This window comes from Pezoporus wallicus, unplaced genomic scaffold (genome assembly GCF_028554395.1).
Source record: "Pezoporus wallicus isolate ANWC-B61680 ecotype Strahan unplaced genomic scaffold, APGP_CSIRO_Pwel_v1 contig_1739, whole genome shotgun sequence".
Classification (NCBI taxonomy): Eukaryota; Metazoa; Chordata; class Aves; order Psittaciformes; family Psittacidae; genus Pezoporus; species Pezoporus wallicus.
In genome coordinates this window covers 1,193,884-1,214,741 of record NW_026637351.1, presented here as the reverse complement: position 1 = coordinate 1,214,741, position 20,858 = coordinate 1,193,884, and the positions used below count along the sequence as shown (strand labels likewise).

Sequence of the window (20,858 nt, the reverse complement as noted above, 5' to 3'; positions counted from 1 at the left end):
TTGCCCCTCTTCTCCTTTATTAAGGAAACAAACCTACATATAAGACAGTCCGGTTGAAATACGTGTAGACATCTCTACTCTGCTCCCATGAGACCCCACGTGGAGTACTGTGTACAGTTCTGGTGTCCTCAACATAAAAAGGACATGGAACTGTTGGGATAAGTCCAGAGGAGGGCCACGAGGATGATCAGGGGACTGGAGCACTTCCTGTATGAAGACAGGCTGAGGAAGTTGGGGCTGTTCAGCCTGGAGAAGAGGAGGCTGCGTGGAGACCTCATAGCAGCCTTCCAGTATCTGAAGGGAGCTACAAGGATGCTGAAGAGGGACTATTCATTAGGGACTGTAGTGATAGGACAAGGGGTAATGGGTTAAAACTTAAACAGGGGAGATTTAGGTGAAATATAAGGAAGTTCTTTACTGTGAGAGTGGTACAAAAGCTCCATCCCTGGCAGTATTCAAGGCCAGGCTGGACAGAGCCTTGAGCACCTTGGCCCTGACCATGGCTGGGGGCTAGAAGTAGATGATCTTAAAGTCCTTTCCAACCCAAAGCATTCTATGATCTATGTATGATCAGCTCAAATCAAGCACTGGTTCAAAACCAAACCCCAGCCCCCCTGAGCCATTGTCTGACTCGGAAATTACGCCAGCAAGCACAAGGATCAAGCCAAACTTTGGACCAGGCTTAAACCCTGGTATATCATTACTCTTTCTATGAAGATGGTAGGGCACACTGGAAAGTTGGACTGACTTTCATGTGCATCATAAAATGTTCTGATTACCTAGAAGCTTGTAACAGCTGTGAAAAACTAGGGACTATGGTATTGTTTATTAAGATTTATGCTAAGCCTGATGTAAAGATTAGACAACAAAAAGAAAAGATAACCGTGGTCGCTTGTGCAGATTAAACCAGACACCGCTTGCGCAAGTTTTGAGGAAACATCTGCAAGTTTTGAGGAAATATCTGCAAGTTTTGAGGAAATATCTGCAAGATGTTCTAAAAAAACTGGCAGACATATGGGTGGGGGCAACTATTGCTTTGCTTAAGTGCTTTACTTGCATAAATTGACACCAAAATTACTTACAAACCGCAAGACGCTTACTAAGGGCTTTTGCAAAATAATTCTAAAAATTATTGCACAGCAAGTTGAAGACCATATATGGAAAAGGATATCTAAAGGTAACCGAGGAGGACTTCAAGCCTTCAGCCTCAAGCAACTGGGGCATGCGCAGAGTACTCCGTTGAAGATACGAATGCGGAACTGGAGGACTGATAAAAAGGGACTGTTAGAACTGTTCAGTACGGCAGTTGTCGGAGCGCAGACTCCCCTGTCGTCCAGCGCTGTCTTTGCTCATATTCTACTTGCTATAATTAATAAAATTTCAATTGGATTATGATCCGTTGTGGTCCTAATTTATAACACAGCTTAAGCCAAATGACTAATGCAACTAGAACATACCCTTATGTCATATATAACTGGTGCTACACTACCCCTCTCACGGCTCTTGTACGTTCTAAAATATATTTTGAGAAGCCTTGATAAACGTTTTGAGCATGAAGACTGTAACCCCAAAGCATGTTTTTATGTTTGTTATGTTTTATTTAAGTAGCAAGTGTAATTTTGTTTTACATACTGAAATTCTAGAAACTGACTATATATGTCTTTCTTCAGCAGTTTTTATTATTCATACCTCTCCTCTATTCCAGGAGAGGAAAGTGACTAGAAAACAAATCCAGAAGAACAGAATACACTGGAGATAAAAAAAGAAAAAATAGTATTTGCAGTATCCTCATTAAACAGAGCCCTTTCAACATGTGGCCTGAAAGTATTACAAGCATGGGTATTGTTCCTTGTATTCACGACCTCACTGTCATTACTTGCCAATTTCACACAAATTCACAAAACCCCAGGAAATCAACTGCTTCAGCTTTTAATATATTAAAAAAACTTTAAAAAACAAAACAAGGGCTTTAATCAGAAAAAGAAATATTTGTACCATGTTCTCTTAAAGTTTAAGTTACATTAAGTTTGTATTTTCCAAACAAATTTTTGCTACAGTATCTCATGGTAATTAAACCTCTGCAAAAGTTGTACAGTCCAGTAAATTTTCTCCCATATACATTGCTATGGATATATCTTTTATCCTCATTGTTGAAACTTCAGCAGATTTGGATGTTACAGAACTAGGAAAACAGTATTCCAGTAACACATAGGTATTAAAACCAAGTAAAACATTTAAGTTGAGAGCAGTCTGTAGACCTCCAGTAAAGAATGATTTTAAAACAGGATTAAAAAAAATAAAAGTCCAAAGTATGACAAGAGTGCATTACAAAACTCACAATACTTCACCTACATACAATGCATTTTTAATAAAGAATGCATTTTTTCCAGTCAGGCTTCTAACTTCACCTATAGAAGAACATTTTTTCTTATTGAAATCAGGAATAATAATATATATATAAAAAACAATTAAGAAATCAATGCTGTCGAGTTGTTATGGCCAAAGGGCACACCAAATACGCCATGGATGGCACTTCGTCTATCCTGCATTTCTCCAACTAACTCACATGTAACTCCATCCACACTGGAGCAGCTAAATTGTGCCACTATGAGGACCACTCATTCTCAGTGAATACCACTGCATAAAATTATTGTCTTGAGTCTTCTCCTTCTCACAGAATAACTAGGAACTTGAATTGTCTTTATGAACTTCTTGCATAAGATAATCGCTATCAGAATCCAAGTTTTCTTCATCTTCTGATGGTTCTTCTGCCAGACGTTTCATACCCCGCTGTTGTGACATGGCCAATGCATATTTAATATTGTAGATATTCCATTCACACCTGTAAAAATAAATAGGAACAAGTTAGAAATAAGATTCCATTTTCCTCTTAAAATAAAAACACCTCTAAAAGAAGATTATATCAAAAGTTCTAACACCAGACTAATATACCCCAATTACTCTACAGTTTTGTGCAGGGTTTTGATATAAACTTTTAAATTTAACAATACATACAGTTTTGAAACATCTTCAAAATGATGCTGGATGCTTTTCTGAAGGAACTGGATCATAGGGAGCAGCTTCACTGACCTTCAATGCAGAAAACATGCAATTTGCAGTGCAATTTATATGTACACATGGAAGTCTAGAACTTTTCTATACTCACAAAACTTTAACAAGCATACATTAACTTTTCAGCATGAACATTTTAAGACAACACTAAATAAACAAAAGCTCTTTGCTTTTGACTCAGCCTTCAATAATTATACTCAACACAAAATATTGCCAGAAACCACTTTTTTCGTAATGTAAAACTGCAGCTTGAAGAACTCTTTCTGCTCAATGTAGTGATAACAGTTCCTTCCAGTTACTACAATACTTTCTTAACAAGGAACAGTTTGTTTTAAATTGTCGTCCTCTTCTACTTCAAGAGTAACAAAAGGAGAATAGATGTTCCAGTCATTTAAGTAACTAAAACATGAATACCCATGTTGAAGCAAGGAAAGCGTTAAACAATGCACTGTTTCTTTTAACCTGCAAGACTCCTTCTCGTATTACTTCTCAGTTATTTTAAATTTGTAAATTTGCCTACTTTTTGTTCCTGAAAGTCTATAAACTCTATATTTTGGGTTGGCTGAATGTAATTCACAGACAAGGCCCATATAATTATAAAAAACTATGTAGAAAAGCAGAGTACTAACAAGCTAAGAGTGCATGCTATAATCATAAGCCTATAAAAATGCAGTCCATACCTGCACATTATCTTTTCATTACAATTAATATGCATAATTGTTTAAAAATGCAATTTCTAAAATCCTACCATCACTCTTGAAATCTTTATGTGCTTTTAGGCTAAGCAAGTTATGCTAAATTTTACCTGTAATAGCTGCAAAACACTTTTTGCAATTTATCCTCAAAATTCCTATTATGCATTCTAATTCTATTATACACACTTGTTAGAATCATAGAATCATTCAGGTTGGAAAAGACCTTTAAGATCATCAAGTTCAAACTGTAACTTTTACCATTAGTAAAGAAGTTGTAAAAATTAAGTAGTTTTAATTATTGTCTATGCATTGTCTAGAATGTCAGCAAACATTAAGTACAAATACTAAGCTGACAGGTAAACCAATTTTAAAATGCTTGTGTTTTAACTTCCACAAGATCTCACCTTGTTTTCAGTTTCTGTCCATGCAGCATGAGCAACTTATGAGCCCAAATAAGATAGAACTCTAAATGACAAGATATCTCAAATGCAGAGGCCAGGAACTCCAATACCTTCTCCACGTATAGGTCTGGGAGTGATGAGCAGACAACATCAACTGCGCAAAAAGGAAAAAAGCCCATAGCCAAAGTTGAATAACGTGAAAGAGACCACAGTAAAGCATGAGGAAGGGAAAAAACCAAACAAAACACCACCCCCCCCAACAAAGAAACAAACAAAAACGAACAAAAACAAAGGAAAGAAAAAGTCCGTCTTGATTGCATTTCAAGGTACCTGTCTTTGAGCTTTCCAATCACTACTGTATTTAAAAGCAAGAATGTAACACCCTGCCCTTCCTCGCCTCCAAGTTCTTCCTCTTAACAGAATACTCTTCCCGCATCAGCTCTCCTTTAGAACTTTTACCCTCTCCTCCTCTTTCAGTGTAACTACACTTTACTGAGTATGTCAGTAAAGGGGGGTTGGACTAGGTAACTACTGAAGGATCTCTCCAACCCTAACCCTTCTGTGATTCTATGATTCTGGAACTTCAATTCTGTTTCTGTCTTCTAACACCTGTTAGGCACTTGAAGGCAGTAAAAATATTGCCCTTTTCTTTTGAAGACTGGACAAACTCAACTCTCTTAAGCCTCTCCTCACCTGTCATGCACTCTGGCCCTCTAATAATTTTCCAAGCCCCCCCACCAGATGCTCCAGAGTATCAACGTCTTTCTTGTACGGTCAAGTCCAAAGCACAGGGCTCCTGATGTGGCCTCACAAATGCTCAACAGAGAAGACTAATCGCTTCCCTCCAACTGTTGACTACATCCTTGAGCTACAGCCCAGTATCTGGTTATCTGTCAGCACAGTTATATGCTAATACATGAGCATGCTGCAAATTGGTAAAAATTTGCACAGTATTGGTAAAATTGGTAAATTTACACAAACTGGTAAAATTTACACAGTTACATGCTAATACATAAGCATGCTGTAAATTGGTAAAATTAAATTAAAACACTGCACTAAAAAGTTGTGGTGTTTCTTCTGGGGTTTTTTTGGTTGGTTGGTTTTTGCCCTTTTTTTTTTTTAATAAAATATTATACTTCTCCCCTCCAGCTCCCCAAGAGCTAAACTTTGCCCTTTACAGCTCAACTTATTTAGCTTACACATCTCTGCTTACAGAGATTTTAATTTAACGGAAGATCTACTCACCTTCATCACTAGGTACAGCCTCTATGACCTCCTGAATTAGTTTTTTTTCATTCAGCTTGAAGGCCATGACAATAGCCTTAGTGTATTCCTTTTGATGCAGTGTTTTTCGTATATTGCTGGGTGTGACATCAATATCTAGCTCAAAAGGATCAAAAATTAGCCCAGAGTCCAGTGAATAGACAAGGAGACCCTCTGTGGTGGTGGCTGCCCAACTTCGTCCTAGAAGAGAAGTCAACAATATTTAAGAACAAAGCTGAGTTTCCTAGGAAAGAAACAAAAGAGTAATGATAAACAGGTGACTCTTCATTATTTACAAGAAGTGGGGGTAAGACTGAAAGCCATGCATCATTGATGGACCTGTCAGCAATGACAATACTTGTAAAAAATGATGTACATTGATGATGATGCTGAAAGTGATGTAGGCTTCCGTTTCCCAATTATCCACTATGTGGGAAACTAGCCTACAAACCTAGCAGCACTGTGTAACATCTAGACACCATCTCCAAGCCATTTGTACTTCATTATTACTCATCCAATACTCTATTTTTTTTTGCTAATATCAAATGAAAAGAATAAGCTTATATTTATTGTTAATACTCACCTGTAGGAGAGAATCGTAGGCAAGTCACTCTTATTTCCGGTTTAAAATGTCGATAACTCATGTCACCTAAAAGAGAAGTTTAAAAGTGATTTAAGATATTCACCGAAGTTCCCAGTCTAGCTATCAACTCTAACTGTTATCATTATGCTGATAAATAATGCAGAACATGCCAAAACTTGGCAGAGTTAAAGACAAGGTAAGTGAAAGTCCACATCCAAGAGATCCTATAGCTGAATCGGTGGGACTGAATTCTGCTCTTTGAAAATTAAATCAACACTGCCAGGTTCCATACCCAGGGGACCTCCTGTTTCCTGCTGCTGTTACTATGCAAAAGGAACCACCCATCCATCACCTGAACACTCGTGTAACAGATTCCTGCAGCTACAGAACATTCAGGTAATTTTAACTTTAAAACTGAGCTGAACAATTTAAACCATTCTTATCTGGTATCAAGCCTATGTCAAAGGTTTTGATCCACAAAAAACTAGTAAGAAGACAGCAAAACCAAAAACCATACCTCTTTTTACTCCAGGAAGGGGAATGGCAACACCATCTTCATCTCCAGCTCCTCCATCAATCAGAGCCATGCTGCCAAATTCAGTCATTTTTCTCCGATCTAAGTATTCCTAGAAAAATATGTAAGTTCCACATCCACTGCACTGAAACTCCTCTCAAACACCTATATTAACTGAAAATTCTTCCTAACATTTAAGAGTCATCTAGTAATTATTTTGCTGCACTTTCTTCCAAATTCATGGAGAAACTGCCCTATCTCACACCACCAGGCAACAGCATCCAACCACAGATGAGAATCAGGCTGCTTTGCTCGTAAGGCCTCAGAACAGCACAACTCAGTTTGGACTGTGGTTTCACATTATTATAATGTTGTTCTACTTAAGAGATACAGTATTTCCTCAGATGCAGCCCTATTCTTCTTCCCCTTCAGGTTCCATAACTGCATCATGCTAATGGAAAGGCTGACAGCTATGCAAATGTGTTAGGGACCTCCCTGCTCTCCGTTTTAAAACATCCATTCCCTCCAGGACTCTTTTCTAGCGGTCTGATTTCCGATATCCTTTTAAGCCACATGTTGAGATACACTACCACAAAAGAGGGCAGCAGAGCAACAAACGCTGCTCCACTCTTGTTAAAAAAAAAAAATATATACTTGGAACCACAGTCAAATACAGCCTGACATGAACACTGGAATAACCCTCATTCTTCCAGACAAGGGGATGTCAAAAAGGGTTACCAGAATTTTGTTCTTTCTGATGCTTTTCATCACTCACTTTAAAGGAACTTAAATTTTGCTTTTGGCAATATTCAGAAACCCAGTTTGTAAAGCTCAGTGATGCTGTTCTGTGTCCAAAATAAAATCCTTCATTTCTTTGCTAATACAAGCAACTGACACCCAGGGAAAGTTACAAAATATTGATAATTTAAATTTTCTCTTCAATTTTAAGTTAAGTGCCAACTGACTTAACTTGCTTAAGAGTTCTGCTCATTCAGTACAAACACTGCAATATGACAAGACTTTAGTAGTTAGCTGAATGTCAGGAATTAATTTTAATTTTGTTTTCTGTATAATATTTCCTTACTACTCTCCTGCACAAAACTAAGAAAATAGACCTCTGCTTATCAAAACATTCATGAATCCCACACAGTGAGATGTTAACACCAAAACCAAAGGGGTGGGGGAGTGAAAAAACCTGACTCCTGCGGTCACATACCTCCATTGCATCTAAAGAAAAGTTGCATGAAATTTCAAATTTTTTCATGAGAATCTGCTCCTTGACATTATATATACAGACAAATTTTGACAATCCACCTGCCAGAATAGATTGACCATCTGCTGAGTAACACAGAGTAGTAAAAGATCTAGTAGAAAAAGAGAAAGTAGTTAATTTCACTGCCACATTTGAGCTGGAAGACACAAAAGAATAACCATTTCATAGGAAAAGTGAAGATCTTCACTCACACAACATGTACTTGACATACAAAATCATTTACCACAAACAAGTACTTGGTGCTTTACTAAGAATTGCAAATAATTCAGAACTTCAACAGCTTTCTGAAGTACTTCCATACTTCTGATTCGGAGTGTCAGCTCAATGAATGAGCTCTCAACTACACCCTATACTATGAACAGTCAGAAAAGCTAGAGAAAAAACAAATGATATGTTTTAAAGAGAGGGTTGAGAGCTCATTAAAAAAAAAAGAACAGGAAAAAAGTCATTGTTTCCATTTTGTTTTGAGTGGGAGCAATACAGGGAGAAAAAAAAGAAAAGGTTCAAGGGAAAAAGAATGAAACATGACTTCTATATTAGACTTTTTGAGAATACACAACTTGCCTTTCAACATTACTTCACATGCATAGTAGCATGTGTAATAAATCCCACAGCATATAGGACTTTTTAAAAAAAAAATAACAGCTTCTAGACACTAATTACATATTAGTGCCTACATAGCAAGATACACACTTAAAAACCTACCACATTTAGCAAGGGAACAACTCGGAATGAGAAGCTCAGTATTATGCTGGCAACCCACGTTTATAACTGACAGATCTGCTCAGTAGGTGGACAAAGCAGAAGACAAGAAGGATCCATCCAGATGTCAAGTCAGGCAGTTGTTTAAAATCCAACATCAGAATAAAAATATTTGGACAGCAGATGTACTTCAAATGTTCAAACAACTCAAAAGGCACCTCTTTTCACTGCAGTCTCATTTACTTACTTTCCCTTGGCTGATTGTTTGGCAGTTATTTTGTCAAGCTCCTTCCTTCCCATCTGGAGGTCATGCCTTCCCTCAATTGAGCCAGTTTGCACTGCACTTTCATGATCCCAAAATGTTATCTGTCCATTCAAAGCAGCAACTGCAAGCTCCTTGCCATCAGGACGGAAAGCAACAACAAGAACTGCAAAGAATTCGATCAATAGTTCAAAATGCTGTCAGATATTTTTGAAATAAAATACACTATATTTTTCTAGGATCTTAACTACTAGAAAAAGATTCAGAGTAACAAGCATGACTACTTTTTCTCTGGACAACATGCAAATGTTTAGCTAGTTATAAAGCTAAATCCAGTATTAAATCAAAAATATTTCTTGCACTGTTAACTAAATACTACAGAGAACTATCTCAACTTTTGGTTTTCATTACCAAGAATAAGTGTCTATATTTGCCTTGTTCATTCTTGAAATATTTTAAATAGTATTTTTATATTTGATAAAAGATGAAGTAAAGGTTACCATCTGAGTTCAATATAAATGTCTCCTTAGTTCTCCAGCTTTCTAACATATCCCATAACTTGACAGTTTTATCCCAAGAGGCACTAGCTAGAACACACTTCATTGGGTTAAAGGACAAACTGCTGATGGGGCCCTCATGACCTGATAAGACCTAATAAAAGAAAAATGATAACATGGAATTAGGTGAAAGAAACAAATTAACGTAGCCATTCCGTAAACTCTAAATATAGCAATGAAACCATGCCTGACTTGTCCACACATGCTTGAGTTCGCTTTTGCACATGTGTCATGATGCATACCAGTGATTCCCAACTTTTAATTTTCACAAGTTTTTGGATTTTTTAAAATCACTGAAGTACAACCATTGCATAGACCTCTGCAACCATTCTTATGCATGCACATAGGCTCTTTAGAGACCAAGACTTAGGAATACAGTGGGCTTCTCCCACCCCCACGTCAGAACAGTCAGATCAGCTGTGAAAAAGCAAGTCATTGCTCTGATAATTCATTGTGTCTTGCATCTGAAAATATTAAAAAAAAACGCTAGTAAAAACTGTGAATAAGAGTAATACAGATTTTTATAGCATGGAGCTCCTGCTCCTCTCAAAAGAAATCAAGGAAAGAAACTAAAAGCTCTGGAGATGCACTCAAGTATATGCTGAGGTGCTACAGTGATCAGTATTCAATAGCTATGCCAAATTAAATACCTAAATTGCTTAGTTCATCTACTTGTACAAGATGTACAATAATGCTTAAGAATTAAAAACAGCAAGTGAGTTTGATTTGCTCAGAAGTACCATGCCCTTGCTTTATTATATCTACTCTGAACACAATGCTTTTCAAACTAGCAGCAAGACAGTGGGTTATTTCTCACCCTACACAAGAAAAATCTTCTACACAAGAAATTGTGCCCTGTTTTGCTCCAGCAAAACTGTCCATGAAATCTGTATCAAAGTCTTAGGACAGCAGCTAAAATTTTTTCATTACTTGGAAAAAAAAAAAACAACAAACAAACAAAAAAAAACCAAACCAAAAACATGTAGAAAATAGTATCTCTGAAGAGCTACTGGAGGATCTCATGTCCATGTGTTAGCTCAGCAATACCGGTGTTACTTCATCAGCTAGAAAGAGCTCATTACTCCAAAATTCTAAAAACATTTTCCCCACAAAAATCCAGTATAGCCTCCATGCAACAATCAAAAATTGCCGACAGTAACATAATGCAGCTCCAGTTCTCAAATATAACAAAACAATGTTGTATTAAAAACCTCCAATGAATCCCAAAGTTACTTAGGATCATCACAATGTATATTACGTGTTAAATTCAAGCCCTCCAACACTGTAGGTCCTTACATCTAGCAGCCTCCCACTCTGCATTGACCAGATGAATATTTCAAAGGAATCCTGGGAACCAGCTGACACAATCTCGCCACTGGAGTCCACGGCTAAACAAGAGAACTGACTTGGTCGTGGAGATGTAAAGGTACGGAAATTGCGGTATCTGTGGTAAATGTGAAAATTATGAAAATGTTTCAGGTAGATTTAAACATGTGATTTACAAACTTCCTTGAAAAAGTATTTCCTTTTACTTGTAAAGTCTTTTAAGCTATCTATGGAAAAAATATTATTTGTATAAAATTAGATGCAATGCCTCAGCACAATTCTATGATTCAAAAAAGGTATTAACAACTTTGCAGAAATAGCAGCCAGAAATACGCAAACAGAAGAGCTTTCTTCTACTACACAACATACGTCCATTCTTTAGGAAGCACAGGCTCATTTACACATCTAGTTCTGTATACAGTTATATTAAAACAGCTTCATCACTAAAATGATAGCAAGCATTCTGTTATTCTGGCTGTCTTCTCCCTCTTTGAGTAGTAGGAATGATAAAATTCCTAATTACTAAATATGAAGCAAGAGCGTTGTCATGGTTTAAGCCCAGCTGTAAATCAGACCACACAGTCTCTCTCTCTCACTCTCCCCCTTCCCCTCCCACCCTTTCCCCCACCCCACTCCCAGAAGGATGGGGAGGAGAATCTAAAGAGCTTAACTCCCACAGGTTGAGATAAGAGCAGTCCAGTAACTAAGGTATAACACAAACCACTACTGCTACCACTAATAACAATAATGATAAGGGAAATAACAAGGGAAGAGAATACAACCGCTCACCACCCACCAACCGATATCCACCCCAACCCCAGAAGTGATCTCCCTTCCAGGTAACTGCCCCCAGTTCCACATCCTGGGCATGACGTGCTGTGGCATAGAATATCTCTTTGGCTAGTTTGGGTCAGGTGTTGTGTCTTTGCTTCCTCCTGGCTTCCCCTCCTTCCTGGCAGAGCATGAGACTCAGAAAGTCCTTGGTCAGGCTAAACACCACTTAGCAACAACTAAAGGCTACATGACACACAAAAGGTTTTATGAAGAATTACCTGTGTAGATCAAAAGCACGCACTGTTCCATCTAGGGAAGCACTCAAAATGACATAACCATTGGAAGTAAAAGTTACAGCAGTCACACCACTGGTATGTTCTGTGAACGTGACAAAACAGAAGCTACTTGAAGTGTTCCACACTTTCACCTGCACGAAAGAAAAGCTTTATCAGAATTTCCATAACCAGTTCAGACAGAACGTAAAGGTAAGGTAGCAGAAGAATAAAGAAGTCAATCTTAGAACTCTGCAATAGCATAAAGGATTTTCAAAACCATTGGTAAGGAATTCTGTACAAGTGAGACAAACAGGCCACATCTTATCATTAAACCCCTGAAGATACACACACAACATAAAAATTTAAGTGGAGATACACAAAAAAAAATTTTGAAACAAGGTTAGTTTTCTTGGAAAGCTGTAGCACTTATTGAGCACTTTCAGCTCCCAAGCTTCATACTGTCTAATCAAGTGTCAAATTCAAAACCAACTGCAAAGCCATTCCAGAAGTTACAATTGATATTAGCTTTTTTTTTTTTCCCTTGAAGAAAGATGTTACGCTTTTAACTACATGCAGTTTGAGACTTCTGGGATTTGGCCAATTTAGTATCCAAATGGCAGAAACCATGAAGTGGCAGGTCTTTTTCTGACATTCACAAGTTTTGATAGAAAATAAGATACTATCTTTGTCCCAGTTACCTGCCAAGAGACTGTGGGATTACACTACAAAACACCTTTAGAAAACCAATAAAGGTATCTGTCATTGCAGTACAAGTCATTCATAAGAAGCTAATTTTTCTTTAAAGAACCCCAAGCTTCTGCAATGGTACATTTCAGAAAAATCTCTTTAGGGATTGCAATTTTATAAATAATTCTAATTGATTTCACATCAAAACCAATTATTAAAAGGACATGAATTTGGGTGAAGTTCATTCATTCCAAAATCTCATGGAATCACTATGAGCATACATAAGTTAACAGTTAATGAATTAGATCTTTTTGTGTTTATGGCGATTGCCATCTATAATGATTAAAAAATCATTAGCTAAATAGCGTAAGTGATGCAATCTGTAGAGGATACCAGTAATAATAAATCAAAATATATATATGTTCAAGAGAAAAATCAGAACACTTGAGGAGAAAAAAATTTGACTTTATATTAAGAAAAACCACGTATTAATTTACAGTAAAGGAGCTCTTCAGATAAATTGGAAATTCAAGGTCTTTACTATGTTATTAAGATTCAAGTTGGTATCTCATTACTACTGCCTCACTTACTTTCCCATCCTCCCCTCCAGTTACAATGTATTGTCCATCTGGAGAATATGCTAATGAAACCATGCTGTTGAAATGTCCCTGCTGCTTCAGCACATAGGACTCGCTTTGCCATTCCCACACCAGGAGCTGACCCAAACCTGTAAATGCAGGAGAAGGATTAACCAGAATTACAAATACAATGACCCTGCAAATGCAAGCATAATGTTTAGATACAGACAGGCTGCATTATGCATCTATCAATACTAACAAAAGCCCTTTTCCTTTCATAAGTTCAAGGCAACTTTCCTCAAAAAGCAGGAGCTGTTACTTGCATTAACATTCTCAATTCTACAACAGCAATGCCATCAACTAAATGATAAATTAGATGGAAAGAAAAGTAGGGCTGCACATACAGGTATAATCTTGATTACCATGCAAACCATTATGGACTGGGTAGGAATGCTGGAACATACAGGAAGCTTTGAAGAATGACGTGTGCAACAAGTAGCAAAGGAAGAGAGACTGTGTGCAGAACAAAAGCATATTATAAATTACAAAGGCTATGGGCTTTATCATGATTCTGCTAGAGTTTTCATACATGACACATTTTGTTTTGGTTTGGGTTTTTTTTGCCTTTGACAACACAACACTTTCCTGAATCACAAGAATTCTGTAAGGAGAAACTGATTAGGGATACTTGCTTTACTATATCTAGACACTACAGAGATGAGACTATAAATTATTAAGAAAACTAACATTGGGGGTAAGATGAGTAAGAGGAATTAGGGCTTGCATGCCCACAACATTCCTCATTTTTCCATGAATACAGACCAAAAAAATTGACAAACCTGAACATCCAAAGGCAATCCAGTCACCAGTACAGTTGATAGAAACAGAAGCTATCCTTTGGTCTGAAATACTGAAGAGAGAATCACTCAATAAACAAATTTGTGCTTTCATGCCTTGTGTGATAAAGCTTCAAATGTGGGGTTTATTACCTGTGTTCAAGCAAGTTCTTTGATTACTGAACTGTATTACTGTACTACTGTACTGTATTACTGTAATACTCTGTATTACTGTAACATCAAAAACCTCATACAAATTCTTGCCTTGTTATATTCAAAAACATCAAACAGGCAATACTGCCTTATTCGGAATGAAGACAGAATATCCACACGCCAAACAAAGATGTACTTGCCAGCACAAACTCCCCACATTCAAGAAAAAGACAAAAAATATTTTTTAAGCAGGGACATTATGCATTCTTTAGCATCACAGAGCAATGGAAAACATTTTTTTTTTAACTTAGAGACAATTTACAGATATTACATATGCAGAACTTCCCCCTTTCCTCCAGTATTGTCTTTATTTTCTACAAAGAAGCTGAGAACAAAGTTCACAATATTAAAGAAACCTATAGCCAACAACTAATATGCAGGAGTTCCTCAAACTCTTCCATAACAAGCTATGGAATGCAGCTGTATGGTATTTATTAGGTATGCCTTACTCTGATTCTGCCTTTCCAGAAATCACAATACTAAACAGACACTCTTGTTTTAAGATTTTTGTGCTCCGATTATTCACCCTTCAGTATTAAACATGGTTATTTCTCAAATAAGAAACCTCCCTAAAAACATATCACCGACACAAAACCAAACAAACCCAAAACCCAACAACCTGAAACCTCACCTCAACGAGTGGATCAGATTGAAATCTGGAAGCTCATGGAGATGAAAGATTCCAGAGGCAAAACCAGTGACTAAAAGGTGTGTTTTCTTGTGATAGGCTGCACATGTCAGGTTATTAAAATCTCCTTCCTTATTGAAAAAATACCTGGCATCAAAAAAGAAGCAAACTGAATGTGAAAGAAAAACATGCAATTACAGATGCATTTCAATACAGGTCAAATAATTCTGATTAAGGTATTCTACAATAAAACTAAAAAGCAGTAGTTCCAGAAATTGCTAAATGTATGTACTTTACATAGCTAGGGAAAGCCAATTCTCTTCTTTTCCTCAATGTTTACAGCTGCTACAGTAATCTGATTATAAGAAGGGACACCTGATCACACACAGTGAAAGGGACTGCACTGTGTTTTCCCATTATCTAATGCCCTAATGTGGATAGCTCCATGCATTCACTACTTATTCTTCTATATGCAAGTCCTCTTACAGAGGAATTGAAGTCATGGAATTGAAGCCACGGAATTGAAGCAACAGTCATAAATACTATTGCGTAGAGAAGGTCTTCTCAGTTCGTAGCTATATCCCTTACTGGAATTAAACAGACAAGCACCACATGATAGTCAAATAAAGAGTATCTGAACATTATCCAACAGCTGTATACTCTGAATTCCTTCAGTCTGGAAGTGATGTTCACCAAGGCTAATGCCACCATGGGTTGGGGTAGGGTACTTACTTTATATCTCCTTGACAGTCAGAGAGACTGAGAACAGAAGCCTGATGTCAGGTGCTCCCAGATGGCCCCTACATGCATCCTCTATCTCCTTCAACTCCACTGACAAGAGACTGCCTATGAACATTACCCTTCTTCAATCAAAGGTAAATGCTCTGACTATCTTACAATTCTCTTTGTAAGCCACACCTCCTTTGATATTGACAGACATGGAGATCCTCCCGGAAAGCATCTCCAAAAAGGCTGATAAACTACCTTTATCAAACACTGCTGTCACCTCTTGAAGTTAACCAATCTCTTCTTGCAAGAACTCAAAGTCTCTAGACTTGAATCACTTACTTTGCAACACGTGAATATTTAACCTTTTCTCTAGTCTCTTGTTCACTTGGATTGGCTTTTCCATGAATTTCTTCACCCTTTGGCTCTTCAAGAAACTCTTCATCATCTTCTTCTGCATCCTTTTCTCTAGCTGCATTTTTAGGGGGCATGGGCTTCAAGCCATCAAGCTCTGTATCACACTGCCACACACAGAGAGCTGCATCCTGGCTAATTGTGTACAGCTAGAACACAAACAGAATTATTGTACAATACCTGTGTTTTGTATTCTGCTGTCCTGTTACAAATACAGACAAGCAGAAGAGTTAGCAAATCTGCACTCTATCATTATAATACATTACTTAGTCCTCTAGAACTCAAGGTGCTTTCAGAAAAAATCACTTGCCCTGAGAAGTGGCGATTTACTTTACCTGCCCTCAGGTAATTTTTGAAAAGACCAATGGCAATCCGATTACCAGTTACCATTACAGCCAATTATTTTTTCGTATTAAAACTGTTATTTTTGGAGGGAGCTATTTTAAGTAGTTTACTCTCCCTCCTAAATTTTACTTCTTCAAACACTCATGGTCCCCATCACAGCTGAGGAGTTGAGACCTATTACTTACAGATTTTCTAAATGTTGAGATATTATCAAAACAGTCATCATCCTTATCTATAGGCAAATTTTATTATTAAAATAGTTGAAGCATAATCTTAAGAATGTTGTGTGATTATACATACATCTAGACTGTTCTCTTCAAAAAAGCAGGCCACTATTACATCCTTGTGCCCTCCAAGTGAGTAGTAGATCAAGTTTGCCCATCGTTCTGCTCCAAACACCCATGTAGACATGTCCTTGCTCCCTACTGCGAAACATCTATAAAGGAAAAGGCAATCTGAATTAGAATACTGGTTTGCAAAACTTTTCATGGGGTGGAGAACATCATGAGCAAGAAGACACCAGTCACCAATTTATAAGTAATTTTACACACAACAGAGCTTTAAACTGAGCTTGGCAACTCTAGCAAAGATAGATGGACTGCTCACATTCCTAAGATATGTTCCTTTTATACATAACTAGGCATTTTCAAGCAAAAATCCATTGCTGATCCTTGCACATTTTATACTTTCTAGTCTGCCTAACACATTTTTCTTAATTCAACAGAGAATGAGAATCAGAAGAGCCAGAAAGGGTTTTTAAAGCTAGTACAATACTAAGCAAAGAAAAAGGACTGCAACATGCATGCAAGTATTAACAACATGAGCAGGGAGACAGAGCATCAGTTTAACAACTCACTTGGAATCATCAGTCCAGTCAATACAAGTTGTTTCATCATATGGACCGTAGTAAGTTTTGTCCAGAACAAATGCATTAAATTCTCTTTTCTTCCCAGGAGCATGGTACATAAGAGCAACATTGTCTTTTGTAATCACAAATTTCCTGTCATGTGTGGGGAAAAATTGCACACAAAGCTGTTAAAGCAAACAACTGTTCAGTACAGACTGCAATACAATGGAACAAAACAATGATAAAAATAGTTACTGTGTTATTGAAATGATAAATATTTTGAATGAAAAACAAAAAATTTTCAGATTGTTATTACCCCCCAATTTACATGGTGTAAGACAGAAAACCTTCAGTAAAAATCACTTCAGTTGAATAATGAAATACTTGCTCTCCAGTTCTCACAAAGGAAAAAAAGGTTCAAACATTCAAACCAGGATATTCTATTTCAACCTCTCTTCAGCTCCACATATCAGTCACTTTCAGCAACACAAAACATCTGCACCCCTGTTACACATATCTTTTAATCTGGTCCTGCTGCCAGTATAATTTCCCAACATAGAACTGTGATTACAACTTTAACTCAAAAACCTAATTCAGGATCACTTTAAGTCAATCCAACTGAGAAATGCTACCAAGAGGGGAGCTTTGCAGTTTTTCCTCTCACCCTTCTGACACTTGGAACACCACACTTCAGACTTCACACTTCACCCACACTTCAGACCTGTGACCATGCAGTTAAAATATAAGGGATATAAACAGAAGCACTGGATTCAAAGAACTGCCTCTTTCAGTAGCACAGTTGTCTTAGACTAACCCAAACACTGACCCAAGTCAGTAGTGAAACTGCACTGACACAAGTGCCATGGTGCAACCCCGCAGCACTATCTCCCTGTGGGCTCTTTCACTTTATGCCACACATAAGAGCAGTTAAAACTCACAGCAAACCTTCTACATTTCAAAGAGTCCCACCACAAACAACACATGTTAGAGGCAACTTTCCTGACAGTATCTGTTTCCAAGGCTTTGCTTTTCTTCCCCTCTCAACTTTACACATAAAATGCCCCCTACACTAATCAGTAAGGATCATCCCAGACTGGTCAGAATGTCTTCAAAATCACAACTAGTTTATGGGGTACTTTCTGTTGTTTTGTTCTAAAGCACACACAATTTTACTCACTTGCCATCAGGGGAAAAGCTCACACTGTGAACTGGCTTGTGAAAGTAAAAGCGATGTATCACACATTTCCCAATCAAACTGACAAGCAAGGCAGCTCCCTCTGTAAGCACAGAAAAAGAAGGACTGTGGAAATAATCAAATTCCCATAGAAACCATAACCTTAGCAAGCTTTAGTTTCTTTCCTTAAGCTGGGGGGATGTACCTCCTCAGAAATGTTTCATGACAGTGTGCTTCATATTATTAACAAGAAAAATATAATCAAAATTACAATTCACTACCTAAATTCTGTAAATAAGTTATTTTTAAGTTCTCTAAATGAAGATATCTTCTGCAGAAATTCTAACATAATTTTTAAAGCAGAGCACTTCTGATTTGTAATAAGGCTGAATATCTAGCAATACACTAGGTATTCACCTTCCCCTCTTAAGGCTGTATTTTTATGATATTCTTTTACAAAATAAATGCCTCCTTTATAAAAGTACCTTCATCAATCAAAATGGCAAGACTTCCATCTGGAGAGAGTCCCACACACACAATATTAAGCCGTGTAGCCAATGGGAGTGTCTCACACTTATTGCTGCAAGAAAAGATAAAACAGTAAATTTGGTACGAGGACATAGAAATAACAGTCATCTTTGGTGACAATGAAATATGGTTCGATACCTTAAAGCCATAGAATACACCTAGATGTAAAACCCCCGTGATTTTCTTTAGCTTTCACAATCCCATAAACACCAACTATGTAAGAGATGAGCTCCTGACCAGAATACCAGCATAATGAGCATCAGTCATAACTCTGGCCTATAGGAAAGGGCAGATGACAGCCTAGACCTTGACATATACAAGGAAACATAGAACGGTCTGGGTTGGAAGGGACCTTTAAGGTCATCTTAGTTCCACTCCCCCTTGCCATGGGCAGGGACACCTTCCACTAGACCAGGTTGCTCAAGGCCCCATCCAACCTGGCCTTGAACACTTCCAGGGATGGCGCAGCCACAACTTCTCTGGGCAACCTGTAGCAGTAGCCTCACAGAAACACATAAAGAAACCATACAACCGAATCCAACACAAATCATCTTTCCTTCTTTTTTGTTTCTAACACACGCTTTTACATACTTCTTATCCTACGCTCCTTACGGAGCTCTACAGAAACCAACACCGTGAAACATCTCGACGGTTACTCTGCTAGGCAGGATTCTACCTTTCAATGCTAAGCCACAGTAATTCAAGATGCTTTACGCAGCAAACCATCCTGGAGAGCCCCAGCCCGCAGCAGCCGCAGAGGCGGCTCAGGGAGCACTGTGCCCACCTCCCATGGACAACACGGACTTGCCTGCCGCCGTGCCCTGCCGCCCAAGGGCGGTCTGGGTAGGGACTGGCGGAGAGCTAGGCCAACGACCTGAGAGAAGCCCGGGAGGCATGGAGGGAAGAGACAGACACTGGGCATCGCTTACTTCTTCAGGTCAAAGACGGAGATCCTGTTCCCCACGGGGCTGATGAGGGAGTTGCCATCGCGGGTGAAGCTGAGGTTCCCGCGGCGGTACACGGTGCCCAGCAGGCCGGAGAACTGCGAAGGGAGAAGGGACAGGAGAAGGAGAGGGGAACGGCGTTAAGAAGGCAGCGAGCAGGCGGCAGGGTCGCGCGCGGGCAGCACTCACCCGGTACGCGAACTTCATAGCAGCGGCGGCCGCGCGGCAGAAACTCGTGGCGCCACAGCCAGCACGGAAATACGGCAGCGCCGCGCGGGCAGTCCCACGCATGCGTACGGGGAGGAGGCGGTGGCTCCCCGCCGGCCTTCCGATGCAGAGGGGAGGGAAACTGTTGCTCGAAACAAAGGGTCCGTGGTTCGCCCCGTTCCGTAGCGCTCGGTCTCCCCACTTCGCATCGACACAGCCCATGCCATTACCCGGCCTCCGCCGCCAGGGTCGCGTTTCAGGTCAGTCGCTCTCGGTTTCTTTCAGGATACAGCTGTTGGGCCCGGGGCTCCCGACCGGGAAGGAATCCAGGGGCGGCGGAGCGGGAGTCCGAACGGAGAGCGGCGGTTTGTGCGTTTGTGCGTGCGTGTGTGTGTGTGTGTGTGTGTGTGTGTGTGTGTGTGTGTTTGAGGCTCCCCAGTGGCAGCGGGGCTGCCCGGGACGTAAAAGTGACGGCCTTTCTAGGTGAAGGTCCTGGAGCACAAGTGTGATAGGCAACGGCTGAGGGAGCTGGGGTTAGTTACTCCAGAGAAGGCTCGGTGGGGGACTTTATCACTCTGCAGCTATCTGAAAGGAGGCTGTAGTGAGGTGGGGGTAGGTATCTTCTCCCAGGTAACAAGTGATAGGACAAGAGGAAATGGCCTCAAGCTGTGCCGAAGGGGGGGGGGCTTAAATTGGGGAAAATTTCTTCACTGAGACGGTAATCAGGTATTGGCACAGGCTGCCAAGGGAAGTGGTGGAATCACCATCCCTGAAGTGTTCAGAAGCCATACAGGTGAGGCCCTTAGTGACCTGGGTTAGTAGTGAAATTAGCATCTTAAAAGTCTTTTCCAACCTCATCAATTCCATGATTTCTTAAAGGGGCAGCGCTGAAGGCGGCCCTGTGCATGCTGGGCAGCTCCTTCTCAGAGTGGCAACCCCTGTCAGACAGCTGGAGTCCATGCTTTAAAGTGCTGTTCTAAATACAGCCCCTCAGTTAAGCTTAGAAAACATTCTCCTGTTAAAGTAGCTTTGGC

The 20,858-nt window shown here is 39.2% G+C and overlaps 1 protein-coding gene across 2 annotated transcripts; it reads right to left on the bottom strand.

Annotated features, from left to right (window-relative positions):
- Positions 1-1,947: 1,947 nt before the first annotated feature.
- On the bottom strand, positions 1,948-19,844 carry PWP2 (PWP2 small subunit processome component). 2 transcript variants are annotated; one of them, XM_057405046.1, is made up of 21 exons: positions 19,807-19,844; positions 19,603-19,715; positions 18,631-18,725; positions 18,149-18,248; positions 16,981-17,124; positions 16,425-16,560; positions 15,708-15,928; positions 14,643-14,786; positions 13,802-13,872; positions 12,975-13,111; positions 11,701-11,849; positions 10,619-10,766; positions 9,266-9,416; positions 8,751-8,931; positions 7,745-7,892; positions 6,532-6,640; positions 6,015-6,080; positions 5,414-5,632; positions 4,172-4,322; positions 3,016-3,090; positions 1,948-2,842 (listed from the first exon to the last, which is right to left on the bottom strand). In XM_057405046.1, the coding sequence occupies exons 1-21, from the start codon at positions 19,822-19,824 to the stop codon at positions 2,683-2,685; spliced, it is 2,736 nt and encodes a 911-aa protein (XP_057261029.1). In that variant the 5' UTR covers positions 19,825-19,844; the 3' UTR covers positions 1,948-2,682. The 2 variants fall into 2 exon arrangements, with proteins under 2 accessions (XP_057261029.1, XP_057261030.1); XM_057405047.1 differs by lacking the exon at positions 13,802-13,872 and having other exon boundaries at positions 11,701-11,800.
- Positions 19,845-20,858: the final 1,014 nt, after the last annotated feature.